Source organism: Crotalus tigris, unplaced genomic scaffold, assembly GCF_016545835.1.
Source record: "Crotalus tigris isolate CLP2741 ecotype Arizona unplaced genomic scaffold, ASM1654583v1 scf7180000019007.31208882:3723066, whole genome shotgun sequence".
NCBI lineage: Eukaryota > Metazoa > Chordata > Lepidosauria > Squamata > Viperidae > Crotalus > Crotalus tigris.
Genome location: NW_024097321.1, coordinates 3,347,308 through 3,367,038, shown reverse-complemented (window position 1 = coordinate 3,367,038; position 19,731 = coordinate 3,347,308). Strand labels below are relative to the sequence as shown.

At 36.6% G+C, this 19,731-nt stretch overlaps 1 protein-coding gene across 1 annotated transcript in view; it reads right to left on the bottom strand.

Moving 5' to 3' along the window:
* IGF2R (insulin like growth factor 2 receptor) overlaps window positions 1-19,731 on the bottom strand; it is an 83,679-nt gene that overhangs the window by 6,580 nt on the left and 57,368 nt on the right. The window contains exons 34-44 of the mRNA XM_039358248.1: window positions 18,918-19,189; window positions 15,693-15,893; window positions 14,702-14,851; window positions 13,043-13,204; window positions 11,996-12,203; window positions 11,259-11,405; window positions 9,968-10,202; window positions 9,231-9,367; window positions 7,819-7,936; window positions 6,724-6,870; window positions 5,163-5,347 (exon numbers count right to left, since the gene is read on the bottom strand). Of these exons, the coding sequence (XP_039214182.1) occupies window positions 5,163-5,347; window positions 6,724-6,870; window positions 7,819-7,936; window positions 9,231-9,367; window positions 9,968-10,202; window positions 11,259-11,405; window positions 11,996-12,203; window positions 13,043-13,204; window positions 14,702-14,851; window positions 15,693-15,893; window positions 18,918-19,189 (1,962 nt within the window). The remainder of the gene's footprint in view (window positions 1-5,162; window positions 5,348-6,723; window positions 6,871-7,818; window positions 7,937-9,230; window positions 9,368-9,967; window positions 10,203-11,258; window positions 11,406-11,995; window positions 12,204-13,042; window positions 13,205-14,701; window positions 14,852-15,692; window positions 15,894-18,917; window positions 19,190-19,731) is intronic.

Below are 19,731 nucleotides of genomic sequence, written 5' to 3'. Positions count from 1 at the left end.
TTAAAATATTTACAATCAATTGTTAGTTGTTACATTTTGTGGACATCTCAGAAGGCACATTCCTAGTTTCTTGGGCTATTAAGATGACAGAGAAGAAATGTACTTTCAGTCTTATAGGTTACTACAAGATACATTGTGTGCCTGCTTATTCTCTTGTAAATCCTTCCTCTCCAATCTCTTTCTCTTCCAGAGAGGGATGAGGGAGAAAAAAATGGGACAAAACACAGGATTGCCTATTAAAAATCACTTTTTTTCACAGAGCAGAGAGATTGCTTAAACAAGCAACTGGGGTGGGGGGAGGGGAGAAAACCCAATCAATTTCTGTAGGCAACCTCTCCTGTGCTTGACTATTATTTTTTGTCAACTCCCCCCTTGCATTTTTTTCTATGTACATTCCCTATTATGTGCCTTACTCGCTTCTTCTCCAAGTTCTCTGCTCCGCAAGCAGGAGGGGAGAAAGATCAAGCACAGAACAAGGAATACTAACTGTAAAGGCAATCACATGAAGGTCGTAAATGTGGGCATTAGGCATAAAATAATTTTTTTCAGTACCATCTTAACTGAACGGTCACTGAGCAGTTGCTAAGTGAGGACTACTTGTTCTTTTTTTTTTTTATTGAAAATTTTTAAATTTTTACAAAAACAAATCCCCTTCCCGTACCCCCCCCAACCCTACCTCACCCCCCTCCTCCCCAACCTCCCAAGCCCTCCCCTGAACTTCCCAGAGCTAAGTACAGGCTTAATTAAGAAAAAAACTTAAAACACTTTTAAAACCTAAACAAATTTAAATACAATCATCATTCTATATAAACTCCCTCCAAAAACGCAAATTTAAACATTACTTTCTTTGAATATCTATGCCTATAATATAAAATCTAATTTCTCCCTCTTTCTTTATCCTAATACAAAAAAATAAACATATAAACCTTTGTTATACCATTAAAACTAAATACTCTTAGAAAACTTAAAATAAATACATATTTCCTTCAATCTTCATAATCTTCTCACCTATCCAAAAAAAAAAACTTAAAAATCCTAAACAAATCTAAGCAAATTATTTTCTCTTAAAAATATTAATAATAATATTTAAAAACTTGAAACACTTTTAAATCCTAAACAAGTCTAAATACAATCATCATTCTATATAGACTTCCTCCAAAAACACAGATTTAAACATTACTTTCTTTCCTAAACAAATCTAGACATTTAATTAAACAAATTATTTTCTCTTAGAAATATTAATAATAATATTTAAAAACCAAATTTAAGCATTACTTGAAACTTAAACAAGTTATACTCCCTTCGAAACACAAATTTATTAGAATCCCCTCACTGAAATAAACAAATTATAATCCCTTCAAAACACAAGTTTAAACAATATTATCATTAAAGGTTTAAAACTTAAAGCTGAAATATATTATTATCCCAAAACACATGTTTAGACATTACATAAGACATTTTCCAAAAACGATATAAGTTTTACTTCTCCGACAATCTCAATAGTAAACTTCTTGTCTAAAGTTCTCATTCAATGTCCATAATTTTCTGTCCAATAACCAGTTACATCCACTATAAACACAAACTTCTTATCTAAAATTTTCATTCAATATCCATAATCTTCTGTCTGATAGCCAGTTGCATCTACTATAAGCACAATCCATATCAGTCTCTCTTGCCCGCAAGCATCGAAAAGAATGCGTGGAATTCTGCCCTTGAAGATCGCTCCAAAGAGTTTGTAAGTCCTGGTTGACCCCCAAGCTCAGGAATCAGTACCTGTGAAACTTCCTCAACCTCCTTCTTCTGTTGGTCTTTCTCTTTACATTTATATGTTACTTTTTCTTTACATTTATATGTTGCACCAGTCTCAAGGACCGATACCTGTAAAACTTCCTCAGTGAATTCCTCCTTGTGTTGATCTTCACAATTATAAGTTGTACAAGTTATCCTCTGCCCGTTCCTCTCTTGTCGGTGCCCCTCAAGCTGAAATTTCCCAATTTCCATTTCTGAAGATTGCTCCAAAGACTTTGTAGGTCTAACTTCCGAAGCCAATACAGGTAAGGATTCCTTAAATTCCTCCTTGTGTTGATCTTTACAATTGTAAGTTATACAAGTTATCCTCTGCCCGTTCCTCTCTTGTTGATACCCCTCAAACTGAGATTTCCCAATTTCCATTTCAGGCAGCAATTCCACCCTTGAAGATTGCTCCAAAGACTTTGTAGGTCCAACATCTCCCAGAGATTCAGAGACCACTGAATATGAAACTTCCTTAACCTTCTTCTGTTGCTGCTTTTCTTTGGAATTATGTGCTACACAAGTTGTCTTCTGCTCCTCAATCTGGACTTGTTGAGACCTAATAGATGGCGATGCACATACCCCCAGGACCGAAGTATAAAAATCTTTTGCTTGAGAAACAGTATTAAGTCTATGACATGTCCCCAGGTAGTTCACCACCATTCCAGTCGGAACATCCCATCTGAATAGAATTTTTCTCTTTTTAAGTTCATTTGCTAGAAAAGCAAACTCCTTTCTTCTTCTTAAAATTTTAGATGGGATCTCCTTAAAAATTATGACATCTTGTGAAGCAATTTGAAATCTCTTCTTATAATAGGCTTGCACAATTTCATTGCGTAAAGATCTTTTACCAAAGTAAATTACCACATCTCTTGGCAGATTCTTCTGTGCTGCCACCACAGAGTTAACCCTAAATAATTTTTCAATTTCACTAAGTATTCCCTCTTTTTCTTTATTCAAAATCAATGCAAAGTCCTTTGCAACCATCTCTTTCAAATCTCCTTGCAAAGACTCTTCCAGGCCTCTGATTCTTAAGGCATATTCCATTTGTCCATATTGAAGCATAAGAATCTCATTTTCCATTTCTTTTTCCATACTTTCAATTTTCCCCTCCATTATGTCCACTTTTTCAGCTACCTCTTCCACATGGGAGTTCACCTTTTCAAGAACAGAAGCAACTCCTTCTAAAGCCAAAACAAAATCTTGTCTCAAGATCTTATTATTTTCCTCTAAAATCTTTTTCATTTCTGCCCTAATTTGAATTATAACATCTCCCATCATGTTTTGCAAATCCTTCATAGTTATTAGCTGACCCCCAGAAGAGGGTGAAACTGTTGATTTAGAAGCTGTAGAAATCCCTGGACGCTTTGGAGCCATCTTAAAGAAAAACCTTTAGCCCTTCTTAAAAAATTATAAAAATTCCTTCAAAAATCATAACTCCCTCCAAAGAAGGTCATTATAATAAAAAGAAAAAAGGGGGAAAAAAAAGGAAGAGAAAAAGAATTAAAAAAAAGCTTTACTCCTTCTTAAAAATTGCAAGAAATTAAACAGAAAAAAAGTCCTTCAAAAAAGGGTCATTACCATAAAAAGAAGGGAGAAGAAAAAAAAAAAATTAATTAAATAGAAAAAGTCCGTTCCAAAAAAAATACTTAGAGATACCAAAAACAACCATTCCAATCATAAGAAAATAAAAAGGGAAAGAGAAAGGAAAGAAAGAGAAACACCAAAAAGCCTACCGGTCAGCATTCTAACTTCAGAAAAAAAAACACCGAGAGATTTGCCGATCGCCATTTTACTTTCCCTTTCAACAAAGAAAAAAAAATAAAAAGAGAGAATAAAAATAGAAGCAAGTCTTAAAACTTAAAATCCAAATAAATCAAAGAAAGGAAAAACTAAATCCTCTACTCAGCTCTGTCCGTTTATAAAAAAACTCACCAGTTCTCTTTAAGCACGGAGGTGTTTGCAGCGGCTCGTTTTGTCCCTGAGGACAAAAACAGCTGGGAAGCGGAGACAAGTCTGAACTCCGTGGGAGCACTCCTTTCACCCCCCCCCAAAAAAACTTGGGGGGTGCAAAAGAGGCTCTACCACTATTCAGACACTCTCTACCCCCCCCTTTGCCCGGGAGGGGGATTTTGAACCGCTGAACAGCTGGTGTCTGCTGTTCATAGCGGTTCTTACACTTACCCAGGAGAGACAGCTACAAAGTAGCCGCCATCGCGCGCACAAAATCCACCGGAAGTCCCTACTTGTTCTTATTTATACAGAAAAATTACTACAGTTACTAAATTCTTACTTAGTAAATGTTATTAGTTTCCTTCTTGCCTCTCACAGAGGTGAGCTGGCAAATTTGCACGTTAAGTTTCCATTTGTGTAATGACTAGAAGGAAAAGAGGTGAGAACACAAAGGTTGATTTTTTTGTTTTTTGTTTTCCTACCTTTGCTCTCTAGCTATCTAGTTTAGGAAAACAAAAAAATGGGATTTCTATGTATAAAAAAATCATTTTCTTTTTCAACCATTCTCCTCTCAGAAACCAAGAGAAAATGCAGTGAAAAAAATATACTGTATATCCAACAACTAACCCTTCACCCTGCTCTTCTGTTATTGAATATTGTCTTTTCAGTTGTTCTTTAACTTGGAAATGCAATAGAGAGGTGATAGAGGAGCACTAAGGGGGAAATGTAACACACTCTCTCTCCCCCTCATACAAAAGTTACTGGGTAGATTTATGCCCAAATAATTCTAGCCACAAAACAGCTTCTGTGTAGTTTTTTCCTCAATTATATGGAATGAAATGCGATTGTTTCCTTTGGGATACACAAAGAAATATGTCCTTCTGAATAGAATTGTTGGGAGGGGGAGAGGAGAATGGAAAAAAAACATCTCCCAAAATCAGACTTTATCCATAAAAACTTGGCTTTTTAAGAAAGCCCTAAAGGAAGGGAGCAGCTGCCTTGGATTGTGTTTGAATGACTAGGTATAGCCTTCTTTGTTATAACTGAAGGGCAGCAAAAAGGATAAGAAGGAAATACACTGGGAAGATTGAGGATGGGCATGCGGGTAAGATATCTGATTATGGGACATGGTTACATTCTGGGACTGATACATCAGCAGAAATGGGGGCAGGTAGTGATGGTGGTGGATAGGCACAACAGAGCAGACTTGCCCTTCTTGCTCAGTAAAATCACTTTGGAATCTCTCTGAATTTCAACAGAAGATTTAGAAGAAACTAGGAATAAACAAAACATTCTAGATTTCATTTTTAGTGAACACTCGAATAGTTCAACAGAGCTTCCAATGCAATTTGTTTAGCTTGGATTTCTGTTTTGCACATAACTCAGGTTGTCATCATCACTAGCAAGTAATTACTTACCTTGAATATAATAATGAGCATTTTTTGATGATCCAACTCTACGAAAACGTGTATCTGATATTTTAACTTGACAGATGTTAGCGCCCATGCATTGTGGATTCTTTGAATCAGTGATAGCAGAAAGCTGAATCTCATAAATGTATCTGTCACCATTTGTTCTGAAATCTCCTGCTGCATTGTATAATCTGGAACAAAAGAATTTAAAATAAAAATACACAATATACACACACATATAAAGTAAGGATACAGAAATGACCAGAGCTAAAACAAAAAAACTTTGGAAGCTTGTCTTTTCACCTAGCTAATTACTACTATTCTCTATTCAAGGGAATCTATTTTAATTCACCTAAAATTTCAAGTTTAGTTCCATCTAGCAAGGGACTTTTCTCATCCATTTCCAAGTAATCTACAATTCCTCAATTTTTGTTTTACCTAAATACTATACAGGTAGTCCCCAACTTACAACCCTTCATTTAGTGACCATGGCAGTGAAAAAAGTGACTTATGGGTGTTTTTCATACTTACCGGTATAACTAGTAAGGTCATGTTATCAAAATTTGGATGCCTGGCAACTCTTATGACAATTGAGCATCTCAGGATCACATGATCACCTTTTGTGATCTTCTAACAAGCAAAGTCAACAGGGAAGGCAGATTAACCTGAAAGCAGTGCTATTAACTTAACAACTGCAGTGATTCACTTAACAACTGTGGCAACAAGCTTGTAAAATGGCACAAAACCCACTTAACCACAGTCTTGCATTGCAATGGAAATTTTGGGCTCAATTGTGGTCATAAGTCGAGGACTACCTGTACCTATCTTCACTATTATTTATGAAAACCATTCACATACAAGGTATAATGCACAAGAATACACGGCTGGGTTGGAGAAAACATTTTGTCTAAATATCCTTCATTCTAGAACTAGTTTTTACTTTTAATGATAGGGATAGAGATACATTTAAATGATAGGGATAAATTTTAAATTATATATTTATTATAGTTTTATAATATATCTACAATAAGTACTTTCCTAAAGATTGAAGAATCTACCACATATCTCTTGCATCAATCTACCACAAATACACAAATTTGTTACTGTGCCTGCAGGAGCAGAATTTACTTCTATTCCAGCACATTAAGATGAATCTGTCTCTGTGAGAAAATGTAATTTGTTTTTCAATATACGCACATATCTAACTATGTAACAGTAGAATTATCTATTTAGCTTACATAAATAAGCCATACACATGCAAAATTAGTTAATTGCTTAAGAAATGTATTAACCAATACACCATACACCAAACTTTAATTCTTAAACAACTTTTCTTATAAAGTTATCAGCACCTCCATCCAGATTTAAAAGTTATTGCATCAATTTAAAAAAAAAATCCAGACTGATGGTTGTGACCTGAAACTTCACATTGCTAGAAGTGGTAGGTAGATACTATGCTCAGTTTCAGATCATCTATCAGTTTTTCACTAAGCAACTGGCAACTAGAAGGCTGATTATTAAGAGTATTCTCCTGGTCTCTTATAAGTATTAAAAAAAATTAACTTACTTGTAATAAATATTACCCAAACTGAAATTCTTCCCTGTCTGTGGATTTATAACGGTGCCATTCTCTATCTTTACTTCTTGAGGTTTCACAGCACAAGCAGCCCGAGTTTCCCAGGTAATATAATAGGCACAGTTTTCTTCATCAATCCTAAGAGGAAGCATTTGGGAAATGAACTTACCAACAGAGGCAGAAATGGCATGAAAATAAAGACTAAGAGGTAGAGAAATGAAAGTAACTATATATTTTTACTATCATGTGGATGTGATGGTTGGATTTACACATTTCACTGAACTTAAATCAAGCACACATTATCCCAAGTTCCATTCTGGTCATTCTAGTTTTTAATTTAATGTTTTTTGTGAACCTAGCCAATTTTGTTTATTCAATTCTTTTTCTGCTGTGTAAATCAGAATGCAATTATCTAAAAAGTTTCAGTTTCAAAGAATTACGCCAACACTTCTCAATATCCATAAGAGGCAAAGGTTTATAAATCACCCATTTAGAACAGATGGTTTTATTTAGTAATCCAATGTAAACCTTTAGAAAATTTGACCTTAAAATAGGCATGCTGTCAAGAAAAGGGGGGGGGGGAAATCTTCTCTCTTATTTTTTCCATACTGCCTCATAACTATCTAAGCAGAATGGTTTAGAGTATAAAAACACAGAATTATACTACTGTATAAGGAGGATACATATGTGTGTTTGTGCACATGTACAAGTTACATCAATCAGTTCAAGGTCTGCAGCTGTCTTTCAGCAGATACAGAGATTCATACTCTAAAAATGGAAGAATTAGAACCAAAACTAGACTGGAACATAGACTCCATTTTCACTGGTACCTTTAGCATAAAAAATATTTTATTTCTACTGTTTCATTTGGTGATTAGCCACATAGTGATCTTTCTCATTCATTCATTCATTTTATTGACTTCATTTGTATGGCCACACTGTGGTTGATTAGGAGTTACTGAACTGTTCAGAACACACTAAATCAAAGAAAGCTACCCTAAAGCCTGAACGTGCATAATATATACCTTGATAAAAGCTGAGGTGCCCTTTGTTATGCTATAAAAACCAAATCATCCATGCACTTACCTGTTGAATCTTGGCAACCCGACAGTTTTTCCACATTTCAACTCTATGACTGTTGTTGCCTTTTTGTTCCTCTGAGGACATTCATGACCATTGGAGTAGCTGACAAGAACTTTGTCGCCTGAATTAAAACACCAGGTTTTATTAAAAGCAAAATGAGATTCTGAATCTAAAGCAATACTGTGAAGCCCCAAATGAATTTAACTGGATGCTATTTTAATTAAATTTTAGTTAAAATTCTTTTTTAATTAATTAAATTTCTTTCTTTATGACTTGGCTTTAGTAATATTTCCTCCATCAAAAATGATTGATTATATCTTCAAAGGCTAATATTTTATAACTGGGACATATAGATATATTTAGTATATGTCCATATTTTCATAGATTGATATCAATACTTTTGCAAAATTAAACATATTTTATTCCAACAACTGTTTGAATTATAAAGAACAGCTGACCCATATAAGCACTGAGCATCAGGAAATTTCTTTCTATTTCCAGATCTACAGTCTCTTTCTAGTAGAACATCACTTTATTTAAGTGGAATTACATGGATGTAATGGATAACAGGTATTAGCATTAGGGTTTTTTCATGCATCCATATGCAAATGAGATCATGTAACCCTAATAAAATTAGAAAAGAAAACTAAAACTAAGGATAACTCAGAGTGAAACCCATTGCTGCAGATCAATACATATCTTGAAGCTGCCACCAATAGGCTTCCTGGCCTCATTTTAAGTGCTGGTTATCACCATAAGACTATTTAAGGAGTGGTCAGGTCACATTAGGGATCCCCTGACCCACTCATCATCTACAAACATCTACAACAGGAGTCTTTAAACTTGGCCCTTTTATGACTTGTGCACTTCAACTCCCAGAATTCTTCAGCCAGCATGACTGGCTGAGGAATTCTGGGAATTGAAGTCCACAAGTCATAAAAAGGCCAAGTTTGAAGACCCCTGATCTACAGAGTGTCTGCTTAAGGTCCTTTCCCTGCAAAGGATATGGACACAGACTAGAAAATAGACTTTCTCTATGGTTTTTTCCACTTGGTAAAACAGTCTGTCCCCAAAAATGCACTCAGCTCCTTCATTCTGGCATCCTGGATGGCAGAAAAAAAATCTTATTTTTTTTACCAAAAATTTGGCTCCTATCAAATGAACAATGGGACACGCTGACTTGCAAAACTAACAATTCTGTTTTTAGTTATATATTAAGTATTTTTTAATAATGTAGGACCAACTTAATTGTTTTATCATGATTTTGCTATATATCACCCGGATCTGTTTGCACAGGCAGTACAAAAGGGTACAAGGCAAATAATAAATAAATATGTTAACAAACCAAGGCTAGTATAGCAACTCTCTCTTTCCCTTGCATAAAATAGCAGAGGACATGACACAGACAGACATACCTGTAACATTAAGTTTTTGCGTATGAACCAATCCCAGAACTTGGACAGCACCATTCTGATTTCGTCGGCAAACACTTGCCCTGTCAGGGCAGCCTGAGGGTCCTTCGTGGACTCTCTGACAAAGGTTCATGTAGTAACTAAATCCAAGAAGGAAAAGAGAGTAATTTCATCAATTCAATAATTATTTAAAGCATCAATACTCTACCTTTCAGTCAAACAGGTTTTTTTTTTTAAAGCAATCAGTAGAGGACCTCAAGAAGAACCATCTTACATTATTTTTAATTTCCAAGAACATGAAGTGGTATGTTATCTATCTAAGACAACCAATTTATGTAAGGTAACTTGACTGAAAGAATTTTCCAAAAGTTCTTCTATAATCTTCAAAGATCTTTTTAGAATTTTGGCAATTTCTTAGGTGATAGTCAATCTAAACGCAATATTCCAATGATTGTAGTTTATTCAACGGAGCAAAGCTGAGTGATCAAATATTTCTAGTAAAGATGTGCCCCTTTTTACTTAGTAAGCACCCCTTATTTCCCTTTGATATACATTTTCCTTCAATCAGTTCCCTGACTGAAAGCACAGGACTACAAAACTTGATTTAAGCACTGTCTAGTCTTAGTCACTTTCCTGAGACTTAGGCAATCTTGCCTGAATTGCAAGAATGATTAGCTATACTAGCAATGAATAACAAGCTGGTAAGTTCATTTTCATTCAGAGTTCCAAAGCACACTCACGAGCTGCCCTTGTCTGCAAAGACCCATGAGCCAGTGAGGGAGGAAAGTATTCTCAAATCATAAGTTTTGTGCTTCTGAATAAACTTGCATTCCATTTTCCTTGGAGGACATAGAAGTTGTGTCCTCCATTCAAATGTGACAGCGCAGCCAAGGGTCTCACTCAACAGCTGAGGACTTCCGTTATTAGCATTTTCATCACATTTAAAAATAATAGTAGATTCACGCTGCCCAGCTTCTGCAAGATATAAACAAAAGCTTATAAGCAGACTGTAAATCCATGAATTAAATTCTGTAGGAAAGTTGTTAATAAATAAACTTAGCAGTATCTATCTTTGTCTTCTAATGTTCATATAGTCCAGGTTGGGTACAGTGGTTTAGTACTGTTATATTTGGGCAAAACTATATAAGTCTAGGCATATCGGCTATCTGAGTTAGTGATCAGAGCTGGAATTATTATGCTCCAATTCAAAGGAAATAAGGTCATCTATTACAATATCAAAAGGGAAATTTATTTATTTTATTTTATTTATTTATGAGACTTATATACCGCTTTAAGTGCAAGCACTCTCTAAGCGGTGTACACCAGTAAGCAATGTATATATATATTTACATTGCCCCCAACAATCTGGGTCCTCATTTTACCTACCCGGAAGGATGGAAGGCTGAGTCAACCTTGAGCCGGTGAGATTTGAACCGCTGACCTGCTGAACACAGTCAGCTAAAGTGGCCTGCAGTACTGCACTCTAACTGCTGCGAGATTTCAGAATGCAGAGCAATTTTATATATTTCCTATAAAGTTCTCATTTTAAAATGTATCTAAAATAAGCTAAGTCTTGTTGATTTCCAAGTATTCAAATATACTTGGAATCCCCAATCTTAAAATTTGGTCACATTCTCTTCTTCAAGAAAACACAAAGGACTCCGATAGGAGGTTAATTAAACTGCACAAAGTTTCTATTTCTCCTGGCCCCAGCCAGGAAACCCAATCATTGTCAAGGACTTACAACTGGTCACTTTACAACTGTTCAAAGTTATAACAGATTCCAAGAAAGGTATTTATGACTCTGATGATTCAAAGGTTATAAAATGGGGCAAAACTCACTCAAAAACTGTCTCACTTAGCAACAGAAATGTTGGGCTCAGTTGTGATCGTAAGTCGAGAACTGCCCGTATCCTGATTGGATTTTCTTTTCAGCAGCTGTTATTTTATCTCAAGCCACCAGATATCACTAGTACAGCTATGCATCTTAATGCTTCATGGTGTGCAGCAGAGTTTGATTTCCTTGCTTACCATTCACACAGAATCCCCATTTTTGGTCTCTTCCTAAGTTATCAGTTGTGGCACACCATGGACGGCTTTGTTCCTCCGTAATGCACTTGTCATAACTTTTACCATTGTACTGGAAAGGGAAGACACAAAGCTCACCCTTTTCAGTTACTGTTAAGTAAGAGAAGAGCACAATAAAATATTTAATGAAATACAAACAGTGAAATATAAATGTATCTTGACCCAAAACTTAGCACAGAAGTGGGTTGTCAGTGGCACCCAGAATTAAGAAAGGGAAAGTTCCAAATAACAATTTATGTAACTGCTGTTAGCCATCATTTTTCTATATAAAGTTTATTTTACAATGAACTGAGATGGCCCCAAAGATCATCACTCTCTGCCACCTCAGCTGGAATGCTTCTGCATATGTCAGCTCTCCTTGCAAAACAACATTATACAAAGAGGAACAAGATGCAAGCCCAAAAACAGCATTTTACAAGATAAAACATCAAGATGCATGTATTTATACATCCATGAAAGCACTTGTATTATGCATCACTTCCTCCTTTTCACCTCTTATAATTAGATAGTCCAGAATGGTAATAAGTTAATGCAGGGGTCCCCAACTCCCAGTCCATGTTAAAGAGTTAAAGAAATAAGGTCACTTATCTTAAATTTAAAAACTGATGAATTAAGATTCTAAGCAAGCAATGGTGTAATTTTCGAAGTAATGGGCAAATTCCTTGCAAATCTCATCATACCTGGAGGACATTTATCACCACCCTTATACTGCAAGAAAACAGCTTCATCTTGATGCCTGTAGTCCAATTGTACTTCTTTTTTGTTGCCAAATGAGACAGCACTACTGCCAGAGATAAGACAAACTGCAGCATCTTTGCATTTTCCTTGAGGTATATCTGCCGCTTCTGAACATACCCCTAGATGGTAGCTCCTGCGTCCAGAAGGAACCTATTTGGACAGCCAAAACTATACCATTAAAGATCTGCAAATGGAATCGGAGAAAATGCTAAATATTTTTAAAAGCTCAATATGGCCATGCCAAGGGCTTGACCAGATTATGCAACACAAGATGGAAAGGGTCTCAGAATGGCTCTTCCAGAGGATGTTCACTTTAAGCAGCAGGTTCAGAGGGGTGCTTTGCTCACTTTCCAAAATACCCCTGTGAATATGATGCTCGTAACATTTCCAACAGTTACCAGAATTTCATCTCATACACTCATAGGTGGAAACAGTTCTAGGAATGCCTTTGATGGTATTTATTCATCTATTTGGTGATCAATGCATCTATATTTTTGCATAATTTTTAGGCCCAGGTCTTAACAGAAAAAGAAATCTTTGTACGATGAGCACATTTTATTATATTTTATTATAATCTGTACATCCTATTTTCCTATTTTCAAACTGGTGTCCATGGGGATTCTTGACATATTTTGGCCTGAACAATAATGACTAACTCAAAATGAACTCCATGCAGCTGTTGGATTCAACTCCCAATACCTTAACCACTACTCTCAACTGCATATATTTTGGAGAGGAAATATGAGAAATGCAGCTCAGTCCGAGACGTTTTCATTGACAATATAATTTGATAGACATAAAATTTGCCTCTGTGCTGCCATCTGATTCCCTTTTTACCTTATTCCAGAATATGTGATTTGTGATGGTACTAAAAGCATATATTTTATCGCTAAGCTATGATCATGTGGCTCTGCAACAAACCAATTCCACTTTTTTCATGTCAGAACAGCATTAACGCTTCCCCGTACTAGCCACAGCAATACAATCACCTTATAGGGCTTCCCTGCAAGGCTTGACAGGTTGAAAGCATAGTGTAACTGTTCATCAATTACAGAGCAGCCCAAAACATTCTCTTCATCAGGGCATACCACTGGGGTACTCCATTCAAATATATATTCACAGCCGGACTTTTCTATCATTCTGGGCTTCCCCTGTTACCAACAAACAAACAAACAAGGGATAACATAGTTGAGAATCAGATGTCTCAGTAAGAAAGCTAAATGACTGAAAATGAAACACAACACTGAAGTTAAATAAACCCATCTGTTTTTATTTATAACATTTTGGTTTTGCCTGCTGTGACTGAAGCTGATGACACTGGAAATAATCAAGCTTCAAAAATGTCTACAACAGCAAAAGAATAAGTTCATGTCCCAACTTCTGTTGCTTCATGCTGACTTTCTGCAGAGAACTGAAGTATGTGTTTGCAGATCACATGCTTATATACAAACCTAAGACAATTTAAAAAATTGCTTGTATCAGAGAAGGGTTTGATATCAGGTTATGTACACAACCTGAATATTCCCTTTCAGCCTTCAAAATTCATTCTTTCTCCACTTATCCTCATTTAGTTAAAAAGTGGAATGAACAAGTGCTTTGATAATTGGCAAAAGCAGAAAATCAAATAATTTCCCCCTCATCATGGATTCTATTGGCAAAATATTTCTATTTTACTAACCAGAAAGTTGAACTTTTTTGATGGGTGAAATTATTTAATTTGTAGTTAAGGAACCTTCCATATTTACTAGCACATTTAATATCCCTCTAATGTCATGCCTCTCTAACCATGCTACAAGGACATATCTGCATAATGTGTCACCAAATCAAAGATGAGTCAGCTAACTTTGGAATGTATTGATCCAACATGGAAATAATGTTTTCAATATTCTCCCAACACAAGCTATGCTATCCATTCAATCTGAGTCCTTCAGTGGTAAATAATGATGCAGGAGGGGAAGGGTCTGTCCAGCACCTATTGTTTGGTTTTGTCTGGTGTGATCACCTATGGGTAGGTTGTAGTTGTTCTCAGAGTCTTCTTGTAGCAAGGGGGAATTTGAGAAGGAAGGATAGAGACTAACCTCTCCAAATAAATACAAGTGATTTGTTGATTGAATAGGGGCTTCCAATTAAGAGAGACTCCCCCCTCCATCTTTACCCCCATCTTAGCCCTCCCTTATCTATGTGCCTAATCTACCCCATGGATCTGTCACCATAAGTGAGGGACAAGAAAGGTATGGACTTCCTGGTAAAGCAGGAATAGAAAGCCCCCCATCTACTCCATAGATCAGTTTCCGCAAACTACTTTTCTAGTCATCTGTCAAAACATTCTATCTTCTAGAGTCCTACTCTCACTCCACCAGGAAAGCAATTGAAAAACGTCTACTCTGCCACTAGGAAATCCACCTTATTAACTTTCGTGGCAGCAGACAGCATCATTCACCAGTCTCATTAATGAAGCAGAATAGGAATTGGCTATGCAAACAGAGCAAATCTTTTGTCTCATGTTTTCTGCCAACTCACAAACTGGACAAGGTTAAACCAGCTGTTTGGATGTGCCCTATGCCTGAAAGGGATTTTTTTTTCAACCTTTTCTTAATTTGTAAACACTTGTAAGTTTTTGTCAACAAGCAAAATAAACCTATGATTACCAGATTTGTTCCTCTGTTGCAGTGAAACACAATAAGTGAAGAATAGTTGAGATTTTTATCTTCTGGACAAGGAGTGGTACTGTTGAAGGCAATATTAACTTCATTTGTTGCACTGTTGAGCTGAGGAGGTGCTGTGATTCGACCAATATCCTAATTAAATATAATATAAATTAACCTGACTGACTCCAAAATGAAACTGAAGCTTCAGCATCAACTAGGAAACAAATTACTTCAATCTATATAAAAGTTATAATAATATAGGTTATAGTAGGGGACACAATGAATGAATTAGAAGGGGTCCATCCACTTTTATTGTGAACGTATTTCTCATATGATGAAAGATATGATTCCAATTACATTTTGTTCTGATGTACTCAAAATATTTACATTAGTACTGCAAAAAACATAAGCAAGATCGATGTGCTCCACTATCTGAAATTGCTATCCATTTAGCATAAAATGGCCCAAAGAATCAGAAACTATACATTTCAAGTAGTCTGACCTGGTTTGAGTTGTTCTGCTTTCAAAATCATATTAGTTTTAAATAAGTCAGCTGCTTAAAGCAGTCAAAATGTTTCTTCCTGTCTGTATGGAAGACTGAAAGAAGTTGGACTGCTTTAATGAATAATTAGCATAATCTTTACTTGCCCCAAGGTTGTAGAACTTCTCCATTTTTAGAGATTTTCCATGATATGTGAACACATATTATTTGAAAACAACTGTTTCCTGAAATTTGGCGCATGACTTTATGACAGTGGCTATGTCCCAAAGTGAAACAGGAACAGGCAATATTTTTCCCTCCTCCTTTCAATATTTTATACTATGTCAAATGCTGAAATTGCTTTTCCAAATAATTGTTTGGAGAACGTGAAGTCTCCAAAGAACTGAGCTCTTAAATAATACATTACTGTATTAGATACATCAGGTATTCATTCTAATATCCTGTTGTGAAAAAGAGGACAATTTGATACATGCTGATAATATTACTTACTATAGGAGAGCCATTAAGTGGGATCATGCAGACAGCTACTCCAGGTGGACACTTGATGATGGAATTTAATGGTTGGCAAATATTTATATAGAAATCTGGATTCTGGTCAGAAAAGTCATGAAATATCTCATAAGCACTTGTCCAGTGGATTAAAGGGGAAAGATCAATTGTTCTGCTGCCATTGGTTACTGAGCAGTCTGCCTGTGGGTCGGGGAGAGAAATTTCACATATCAGTAGAAACAACCATTATGAGCTATGTGATAGACACATATTAGGAAAAAAGGATATACATATTTCATTTATAAAAACTGGGGGGAAGTTATTACAGTAGGAACTTTAAAAAAAAGAAAGAGTTGTCTTGTATTATTACTGTTATTATCAAGGAACTATGAAGGAGAAAACATCACCAACACTGACAGGGCAGGCTACTACCGTGTTTCCCTGAAAATAAGATCTGGTCTTATAATTTTTTTTGCCTCCAAAGGAGACATTAGGTCTTATTTTCAGGGGATGTCTTATTTTTTACCCTGTCTCGCCTCAGGGTGGCGGCACCGACAGGCCCGTCCAGCAGGAGCCCATGTGGCCGCTGCTGGCCCACTTCTTCAGGAAAGTCCTCTGCCAGCGAAAAGGAGGCCAGGAAGCAACGTGTCCTGAGGTAAGTAGGTGCGGGGTGCATGGGGCAGCTCCACCCCCCACCACCCTAGCTTGACTTTTTACATATGTGTCTCACCCCATCTCGTGCAACCAGATGGTGGGATGGAGTGGGTGGGGTCTTAATTAGGGCTTATTTTGGGGGTAGGGCTTATATTAGGCATACGTCCAATAAACTAGGGCTTATTTTTGGGATAGGGCTTATTTTCAGGGAAACATGGTATATATAAACAGACAGCAAACCCTGTTCCTTTCCAGCACTGAAGATGTTGCCTAGCCAAGTAAGGAAATATCTGCACAAGAGACAACAGAGAGCCAACTTGTAAATGTTAACTGCTAAGAAGATTAGAAATCATTAATTTGCAATCTTTTTTTTAACTTTTTTTACTTTCTTATACTTTTAGCTTTCCATTTGATTTTTTTTCTTATTACTGTATTACTGTATTACTGTATTAGCTTTTCTCTTTTTGCAAACTTTTGATAAAATTATTAAAAGAGAAAAAATATCCAGAATGTTTTGATGGTTAAGGTTTATAGATGAATCTGCATTGGGTGAATAAGGGAAAAATGGATGTATGTCACCACTTACCTTCAGTAGCTTTCAGCATGGCATAGCAATAGCACTTAGAGCAGGGGTTCTCAACCTTGGCAACTTTAAGACTTGTGGACTTCAACTCCCAATTCTGGGAGTTGAAGTCCACAAGTCTTAAAGTTGCCAAGGTTGAGCACCCCTGACTTAGAGTTACATACTGCTGCATAGTGCTTTACATCACTCTCTGAGCAGTTTAAAATGTCAGCATATTGCCCCCAACAATCTGGATCCTCATTTTACCAACCTCGGAATGATGAAAGGCTGAGTCAACCTTGAGCCTGTCAGGACTGAACTCCTGGCTGTGGGCAGTTAGCTTGCAATACTGCATTCTAACTACTGGGCAACCCCGGCATAACCCACTATTCCCCTCATTTCCTCCCATTCCCTAATTTCAACCATTTATGTTCCAGCACGGCATATATAAAACCAGCTCACCTGCCTTTCATCTCTTCCTTCCTCTCCCGTCACCTGTTGCTGATATCCCAGTATATCTCATACCTCCAGAATCCCCATTCTTCCCAACACCTTTCCTTCCTCCTTTCAAGTTGTCCTTGATTTTTTTCCCTTACTTCCACCTGCCCTGGATAAAGTAGCCTGACTGTAGAACCAAACCATACCCATATGTGAATATTTTGGTTTGGACATGGAATACACCAAACCAGCTGTTTTATGCCTGGAATTTTCTGCACATACTAGTTACAACACAGAGACTAAATACAGACATGATGCTATTCAGGGACTTAGTTGTGAGATTCTATGCTCTCTTCTTCAGCCTCATCTCATTAATCTCATAAATGAATTTATTCTATCTCCTCCTCCTCCTCCTCCAATTACTCTGGCTAAGATTAAATTTAACTGTTTTTCAAAATCCCAATGGCAGTCTTTGCATTGTTAATCATTGGAGTAGAACAGAATAGAACTGGAAGGGACCTTGGAGGTCTTCTAGTCCAGTGCCCTGCTCAAGCAGGAGAACCTACACTATCTCAGATAAGTGACTGTCCAGCCTCTTCTTAAAAGTCTCCAGTGATGGAGTGCCCACAATGTCTGACAGCAAACTGTTTCACTGGTTAATTGTCCTCACTGTCAGGAAGTTTCTCCTTAATTCCAGGTTGCTTCTCTCCTTGATCAGTTTCCAACCATTGTTTCTTGTCCTGCCTTCTGTGCTTTGGAAAATAAACTGACCCCCTCCTCTTTGTGGCAGCCCTTCAAATACTGAACACTGCTATCATGTCGCCCCTATTTCTTCTTTTCTTTAGACTAGCCAAACCGAAATCCTGCAGCCGTTCTTCACATGTTTTAGCCTTTGATCATCTTAGTTGCTCTTCTCTGAATTTTTTCAAAGTTGTGATATGGTGACCAAAATTGCCTGCGGTATTCCAGATGTCTTACTAGGGTTTTATAAAGCGGTACTAATACTTTTGTGTGGTCTTGATTCTATGCCTCTGTTTATACAACCCAGGATTGTATTAACTGTTTTGGCTGGTGCTGCACACTGCTGGCTCATAATGAAGTGATCGTCTACTACGACTCCAAGGTCCCTCTCACAATTTCTGTTTTTGAGCTAGGTCTCGCCTAATCTGTACTTGTACCTTTGATTTTTCCTGCCTAAATGTGAAACTTTGTTTTTCTGCACCCTGAAATTCATTTTGTTGGATAGGGCTCATTGTTCAAGTTTGTCAAGATCTTTTTGGATCCTGAGTTTGTCTTCTGGGATGTTTTATACTAGAGTTGAATGTCTTTTTGATAGAAATTTCAAGTGATCTCATAAATACTATATTACGTTTTTTATGCTTAATAAGATTAGCTTATTTTACTTCAACAACTGCTCTGCAAAATAGCACAAATGAGTGTAATAAATTTGTAAATGTATTATGGTGAAACTTTTTTTCCAAACTAGAAGATTTAAACTTTTTTTTTTTTAATCTTAAACAACCAGGTCATTTTAGATAAAATTAAGTTGACAAAATAGACAATTTGCTTACCACTCTTTCTTCTTCACAGGCTAAAACAGTATGCCAAGAGAAAAAATAAGTGCATGTCTTCTCATCAAAAGAAAGGAGAACCGGCTGGCTGCCAGGCCCAGCATCCAATCTGCACACAAAGGTGAAATAGCTCATATACTTCAAATCAGGATCTGCAGGACAGGATTCGCCTTCTTTGTAGACAAGTTTCAAAAATCCATCTTCATAGGTTAATGCTTTGCTTAGTCGTCCAGCATTAACTGATCGCTGATGGCCACCCGTGACACAAACTCCTATTAACAGATTTAACAAAACAATGCTAGTCTGGTTTTTGTCCCGTTTCCTTGTTCTTGGACAGAAGAAATGTTAGATTCAACACAATTAGTAGGGAATATGCTACTCTTATTAATAAATCTAGAACAAGGTATACTTTCAACATTTTGGTTAAAAAAGAATTATCTGTTCTTTAGTGCTGGGATCAAGCTGCTCAATGATTCATTGAGTAGTCCTAATATAGTTTTGTTCTTTCAAATTTACTTCCTCAATATAAAGTGGGCAGCACACTAGCATATTATTAAGGCTTACAGTGCCTAACAAGAGGCTATGTAGGCTTTTAATATCAGATAGACAGGACAATGCCTTCACCAGATCCATTCCACAGCATGGTATGCAGTGAACATGCACCTTTTTCCTCTTGTACCTCATCCTGTTAACAATATAGTGAGCAGCTATTCAAGTATGGCATAATGGCCTTGCTTGCAAAATATAGCATGCATATTATCCAATAATCATTTTACTGCTATCCCAGATAAATTTTGGATACTAGGTAATCTGA